General features: G+C 49.4%; 1 protein-coding gene across 1 annotated transcript in view; it reads right to left on the reverse strand.

Moving 5' to 3' along the window:
• Positions 1-3,727: 3,727 nt before the first annotated feature.
• GRPEL1 (GrpE like 1, mitochondrial) overlaps positions 3,728-7,416 on the reverse strand; it is a 7,156-nt gene continuing 3,467 nt past the window's right edge. The window contains exons 3-4 of the mRNA XM_008050185.1: positions 6,348-6,429; positions 3,728-4,889 (exon numbers count right to left, since the gene is read on the reverse strand). Of these exons, the coding sequence (XP_008048376.1) occupies positions 4,543-4,889; positions 6,348-6,429 (429 nt within the window). The 3' untranslated portion in view covers positions 3,728-4,542. The remainder of the gene's footprint in view (positions 4,890-6,347; positions 6,430-7,416) is intronic.

The following is a 7,416-nucleotide window of genomic DNA, read 5'->3' on the forward strand; positions in this document are numbered from 1 at the left end:
AGGGACACGGGACTAACGACGCAGAAGCTCTAAGCCCGCTTCTGGGGGCTGCTCGCTGCTGCCGTCACACCTGCAGTGCATTTCACTTGGAAGAAGGCGTCTTAAAAGTTCAAGGCTAAGAGTTCTGAATTCTGGCCGCTTCCTCAGGATTTTCATTACAGTTGCAGATGCGCTTTCCACCGAAAACATAACCATGCCTGCCTGGCTAAACGTCTTAAGAGTGTTGCCGGGCCCAGCCAGCCGAGGTTTAGGCTGACGTGGCGGCTCTGCTGGAGCTCGGAGGGCGCCCGGGCAGTGCCTCCGAGTTGCTTCGCTGTCCACTGTCTTGAACCAGACTCAGAAATGGCTTCTTCCCAGCCCTATTTCAAGGTTTTTGGGGGGGCCCTCTTTCAAGGATGTACACGGTACCTTCCTCCTGAAACTTGAGAAGTCTTGTCTTCCGGCTGCTCAGGGTTCCTCTGCCCAAGACCCTGCTTTAGAGAGAGTCCGTGGAGCAGCCACAGACCCCGCACTCCGTTCTTCCAGAAGCTTGTCTAGCCTCTTGTGCCCCACAGGCTCCAGGAGACTGTTTACCTCCCACAATGTTTGGGCTTGAAGTTACATTAAACTGAAGTTATTTGAAAGAAAAAAAAAACCTCATCATTTCCAAGGACTTAATTACTGTGCCTTTTCCTTTCTTTTTACATCCTTCTGTCCCCTGGGGTAAATTTTTCAGCATTAAATAAAACATTTCAACTATATTGTATATGGCTTTAGTTGTAGACTACATCGCATGCTGGCTGAGAAGCACTCCCTCCTAGCTAAGCCCAGAACTCTGCTTTTGACATCAGAAGGTATTAGCAGGAGTATTATGAGGGCCACCTTCACACTGTCCCTCGTGGGATGAACGTGGTTGACGGCAAGCCAGTATTTGCTGCCGCTGAACAGTGACGGAGATGGTGCTAAGTTTTGACGGTTGTCTCAGCCAGCAGTTCTCAAGTGGGGCTCCGGGCCCAGCATCCTCAGCATCCCCCAGGAACTCGAGGGAATCGCACTCAGGCCCTACTCAGTCCCCAAGGCAGAAGTTCCGGGGGTGGGAGCCAGTGAGCTGCTTTTACAAGCCCTCCAGGCAGCTGGGATGCAAGCTTAAGTTTAGCTTAAGTGTGGCTGTCCTGGTGCCCCATTGGTTCTCCACAACACCAGGATCCTAGTTGGGTGAGGTTTTAAATTTAGTCTTATTTTTATACAAAACGATCGCCAGACTTATACTAAGCTCAAGTAGTGGAAGATCCCTGTAAATGTGCATGGCCCAGGCCAAGGGCTGTCCAATGAAAACGTGCTCAAGCAGGTGTTCAGGATGTCTCTTTTTGATGCTATGAAGAATTTATTTAGGCTTGACTGTTTTAAAACACCATAATGAATGTATAATTAATTTATGTTTGAAGTTGTACTGCTTTGTCGTGAGGGAGAGGTGACTTTATGACCGGCTGCTTCTCAGCCCACGGACTGCAGCCGTTCCTTCGCAGGCGTCCTGCTGGTAGCTCAGAGCCTCCGCTTTTATATTGAATTCTCACGATCAATTAGCCACCATCATCCCATGGAATTAGGTCTTTTTAAGGTTGTAAGCAAACTCTATTTTTTAGTCAGACAATTTATTTTTGAGTCAGACAAGTTGGGCAGTTCTTCAGCTATCTGAAATGCTCTCTGGATGGCCAACATTCCAAGAATGTATTAAAAATGGAAACTCTGACTACAATTTTGATCACCTTTTACATTAAACAAGTTGAGAACAAAATAGTGTCAGTGCTTGCTTGCTTCTCCATCTTGTTCCTCAAGTCTAATTTCAGACATCGCAGAGTCACACAGATCTGCTGGGTGTGAGCCAACCACCATACACAGGATGCAGACCATCACGTGACGTGCTCTGCTGTGGCACTTCTGTATGAAACCAGTTTTTCCTCCAAAAACTGAAGTTGCTTTGTTAGGCAGAAACCCTTTCACGCCACTTGGAGGTGCCTCTGAAGGTCTGGTTTTGATTTTCTACATGTATAACTTATCCATGCGGAAGAGATCTTTAATTTCCAGTATAAATATGTCCATAATTAAAGGATGTTTTCCTGCGACAGGTCAGATATCCCTAATCCAAAAATCAGAAGTGCACCGAAATCTGAAATTGGAGATCCTCAGTGGAGCACTTCGTGTTTGGGGGTTAGGGACACGTATCTAGTGAGTAGCCCGCAAATACGCGCCCACACCACAGAATGATGTCTCAGCCAGTGCCACAGCTTTTAGCTGTCCCTTTTCTATGCTTGGACACAGACATACCGTTGTGCTGCAACTGTCTGCAGTACTCAGCACAGTGACATGCTACACCTCCCTGTATTCTAGGAGCAGTAAGCTGTACCACCCCGCCTGGGTGTGGCGTAGGCTGCGCTATCTAGGTTTATGGAAGTGTACTCTACAGTGTTCACAACACATTGCCTGATGCCACGTTTCTTAGAACATACCTGGTGTCAAGCGATGCATGACTGTGTTCCAAAAATCAAACTTTGTCACTTCTGGTCCCAAGCACTTCAGATAAGGGATACCCCAACCTGTAAAGGTGACCAGATGATTGAAATTTACTGCAAAGAAACACTGTGCTACGTTAAGCCCTAGTGCCTCTAGGTTGAGTTTCGAGCTTTCTAGCATTTGGCACTCTGGCTGAAAAGGGAAGGGACTGCACATTTTCACAGAAATTAGTTTGAAAATTACTTTTCTTGCTCAGCCTTAAGCTTACAGACGAGTTCCCGAAAGGTAAACGTCCGCCCAGCTACACAGCATAAAAACAGGTAGTGTCGTAATGCTCAGTCTTGTTTTCTCCAGAATGCTATGTTGTCTAGTTTGAGGTATATTTTCGACCAAATAACTTAAATTACCCTAAAAGAAAGGAGGAAAATGCTTGGAAATGGTATTTGTGTTAAATTTGATTATGGGGGTATTACCTACATTTTTCAAAATTACAAGCAAAATAAATGGGCTCAATCACACCTTTCCTGTGCAAGAGCACTTGCCAGACTGCGTCACTCCTAGGAGCACCTCTTAGAAACAAAGCTAGTGCAGGCTTCTTTTCTTTTGAATAGGAGTCTCGCTCTGTCACCCAGGCTGGAGTGCAGTGGCACGCTCACGGTCACTGCTGGGCTCAGGTGATCCCTCCACCTCAGCCTTTCAAATAGCTGGAACCACAGTGTCACCATGCCCTGCTAATTTTATTGATTTATTGTAGAGGTGAGGTCTCGCCAAGTTGCCCAGGCTGGTCTTGAACCCCTGGACTCAGGCAATCCTCTCACCCCTGCCTCCCAAAGCTTTGGGATTGCAGGTGTGAGCTACCCTGCCTGGCTTTTCTCTTGTGTATACTAGGTACTTCAGTCACTCCACAACCCTAGGTGTTGACGTCAATGAGGAAGAGCAGGTCCTTTGGCTAGAAAGTCCTCAAGCTTGCCTTCCCTGAGTTGTGTTTTTTCCTGCTGCGGCCCCTGTGTGTTTCCCGAGTTTCGTGTTCCTGCCGTGGCAGGCTGCCAGGCCGGGCTGCTCAGGCACAGACCACACTGTGCTGCGCTAGGATGGCAGCTCCCCTGTCCTGTGTGAGGCACGTATGTGCCAGCAGGTGGCTTCAGGGCTGCAGCCGAGGGAACCGGGAGGCTGAGCGAAGCTTGCCTCGCGGCTCAAGATCTCCTCCAGCAAAGGACACGCAATCAGCATCAGAAAGTAGGAAAATAAACAGATCAGGGCTTTAATCCTCTGAAATAGAAATTTAAAATGAAACATTAACACTTAAAGTATGCCAAGCACACGGGATTTCCTATTCTGGGAAAGTCCATCTTACGAGGAAAGACCCCTGGAGGTCATTGGTAAGCAGCTGAATATGAGTCACACAGCTCTACGTTAAGAGGAACAAAACATGGAAAAGGAATCGATTCTGTGAAACTCAAATTACTGGTGGTGAGAACTGTTAAAATGCATGTTCACTTCTCAGCTCCACAGAAAAGGCAGAGGGCGGCTGCTGTCAGCAGCTCGACAGGGACTGATTACAAGTGAACTCGCACGTTCTTCACAAAGGGCGCCAGCTGTTTTGAGCGCGCCAAGTGTTTCGCTCTTGCCCGTCCTTCGCTGAATCCAATGGGCGGCGCGCCACAGGGAGCCACAGGAGACGGTGCAGACCGGCGCTTGAAGCACCAGACAGAATTCCCGAAGACGTTTTATTTGCTTAACACACTCGGTTGCCACCAGAGTCTGAGCAGACACTTCGCTCCCGAGACTCTGGTGGCCCTGCGGTGGCCCGCGTCCGGCAGGGGCTCTTCTGGATGTGTGCAACGATTACACGTGTGTACTAGTGAGCAGCCAACAGACCCCCGGCTCAAGTTCATCAGCGTGGCTGTGCACTGGCTGACCTTCTGTGCAGCCACTGGCTACTCAAGCTTCCTGGCAGGGTTTGGGAAAAGGCCAAACGTACTCATAGGTAAGACGAACCAGCCTTTCCAGTGACAGCGAGTGACTTGAGAAACCAGCACCCGCGTGAGGCGGCTAGGCCTCCTTCACCACCCCCACCAGGGCCGGTCTCAGCGTGCGCCCGTGCAGCTTGTACCCCACCTTGCTGACGAGTGCCACCGTGCCCGGCTCCTTCCCCTCCACTGGTGTGTGGAACAAGGCCTCGTGTTCGTACGGGTTGAACTTGGCTCCCACGGGGTTCAACCTGAGCAGGCCGTGCTTGGTGAACACCTTCTGGATCTGGACCTCAGTCATGACCAGCCCCTCATAGAGGCTCTTCAAGTGAGGGTTGTCGTCTTTAACTTCTTCCTTGGGAACACATTGTGTGGCCTTCTCCAAAATGTCTGCCACCTCCAACAAGTCCTTGCAGAATGCCTGAATGCCTGAGAAGGAGAGAAGTGCATTTGCCTTCCATGTCCACCACATGAGGCAGTTCAAAACTGAGCACTGTTTACCTCATGCGTGAGCTACTGAACACTTGCCAAATCATTCATGTACCCTAGAACTCAAGTGACTTGATAATTTAAAACAAACCAATCACCCCAAAGCCTTTTCTAGGATGAGACCCAGAATTTACTAAATTTAGAATTTGCTAAACCGTGGGAGAAAGGGAGCAGAGGTGGAGGGGAAAAATACCATCAAGGCATCCAAGCAAAAATGTCACGTAAGCAAAGGGTATACAGGCTGGAACTCAGAAGAAATCTCTGAGCTCGAAGCAGAATCTGCCCAGCAACAGGATGTGAGCCCCGAGAGTGCCTGCGTCACCAGGGGCATAGCCAGAGGAGAGGAGAGGTCTGGCTCTGAATCCCACAGACCCCAGACACAGGTAAGAAGCACACAGAGGGTATTCCCAGAAAGAGAGGAGGAAGAGCAGGGGGCTATGGTGACAGCATCCGGAGAAGCAATGTCACCAGGAGGGCTGCACGATCTGTGCTGAATGTGCAGCGAGGACTGGGTCTGACTGTCCACATGGCCTCTTACCAGGAGCTGAGGCAGACCAATAACCTCTCAGCAGAGCCTCTGGCTCCTCATCTACAACACCTGACAGCAGAGACCCACAGGGAGACCTCAAGCGGCAGCCTCAAGGCTGCTGCCACGAGTTCACAGCTCTATAATGTGCAGTAAGTCATTAAGCCTCGATGATCCCAACTGTAAAATGGGAAGGACAGTGACAAAAATACCCCAAGCTGACAGTACAGACAGCATGCTGAGAGTTCAATGCCCACGTTGGGATGGGGGATGGAGGCTGCTTTGCCGGAGTTAGCTGCAAGTCCCTACCAGTCTCCTTGTGAGCGCAGAAACATGCCCCTTACTGGTTTCATCTACTGACAATTCCAAATGCGACGCCATTTCTCCTCCACAGACACAACTATGGACCCATTTCTTTAATTTTTTTAGCTGCCGTTTTTTATAAGCTATGATTTTAATTTTTTTAGAGATAGGGTCTTGCTCTGTCAACCAGGCTGGAGTGCAGTGCTGTGATCGTAGCTCACTGCAGCCTCAGATTTCTGGGCTCCTACCTTGGCCTCCCGAGTAATTGGGACTACAGGCCAGTACCACCATGCCTGGCTAATTTTTAAATATTCTGTAGAGACAGGATCTTGCTATGTTGCCTGCAGGCTGGTTTGACTCTGGGCCAGTGACCCTTCTGCCTTGGCCTCCCAAAGTGCTGGGATTACAGCCATGAGCCACTGTGCCTGGCCCACTGCTGACCTAGCTTAAAAAACCAGGGGGGATACAAGTGTGAGCCCCCCACCCCACTTCCATATGCACGGCCCCTCCCTTTCCCACCCTCAATTATCTTCTTTCCAGGATCAATACCATGTAATGTTTAAAGTTACCATATAATTTTGCCTCCTCCACCAATTTTTGGCTTCTCTGCCGCAAGTTCTCAGTATCTGCCAAAGCGCGTTTATATTTTTCCTAAAAAAAGAAAAGAAAAAAGAAGAAAGGAGATTTTTATGAGATTTATTGGAACAATAGGAAAGCAAGTCGGACCTGAAAATGATTATATAAGCCTGGGCAACACAGCAAGAACTCATCTCTACAAATTTAACAGATAGGTGGCATGCTCCTGTAGTCCCAGCTACTCAGGAGGCAAAAGGATCACAGAAATCCAGGGGGTCCAGGATGCAGTGAACTGTGATCTTGCCACTGCATTCCAGCCTGGCGACAGAGTGAGACCCTAACTAAACAGAACAACAAAGTCCAAGCCACATCTATCACTACCTTTGAGATCTGGGACTAGAACAGAGCAACTTCCTAAGGAAGAACAATGTAAACCCAAATCAGTATTTCTGCAGAGTGGGGCATGATGTTAAGGTGTTACCTGCTCACACAGGCCCCAAGCCCATCCTTGTACAGCTGGGCAAAAAAAACTCCCACTCTCCCGTGTTTCTGATAATCTCTTCACCTGTCATGGTGGGTAACTTCTCCAGCAGAACATCCCACTGGAAGGAATCCTGGAACCTGTTGCGGGCTGGCCCACCTTGACGCCCTGCCTTGGAGGAAAGGGGGAGGAGGAGCACCCGGGTGGAACGTGCCAGCCTCCATCTCATCAGAATTGAAACTCTACCCACGAGCCTGTGGTGTTTTCAATGCTGCCCACATTCACCGTGTGATGTGGCATTTCCTCAGGTCTCACCCCTTTTCCCATAATACACTCATCTCCTGAGCATTTCTGTGCTCAACACTGCCTATCACTCTGGGGCGCACGGCACTGCTTTCAGCCTTCAGGCAATCGCCATGCATTGGCAGCAGCAAGGCCTCTAAATCCAGATGATCCTGGGTCAAACCCTGGCTCTGCACCTGGGAGCCAGGATTGTGGGAAGACTAATATATAAAATGAGCTTCGAGCCGGGCTCAGTGGCTCAGCCTGTAATCCCGTGCCTTTGGGAGGCTGAGGTGAGT

The sequence above is a fragment of the Carlito syrichta genome, unplaced genomic scaffold (assembly GCF_000164805.1).
Source record: "Carlito syrichta isolate Samal-C Ts95f unplaced genomic scaffold, Tarsius_syrichta-2.0.1 Scaffold143165, whole genome shotgun sequence".
NCBI classification, from domain to species: Eukaryota; Metazoa; Chordata; class Mammalia; order Primates; family Tarsiidae; genus Carlito; species Carlito syrichta.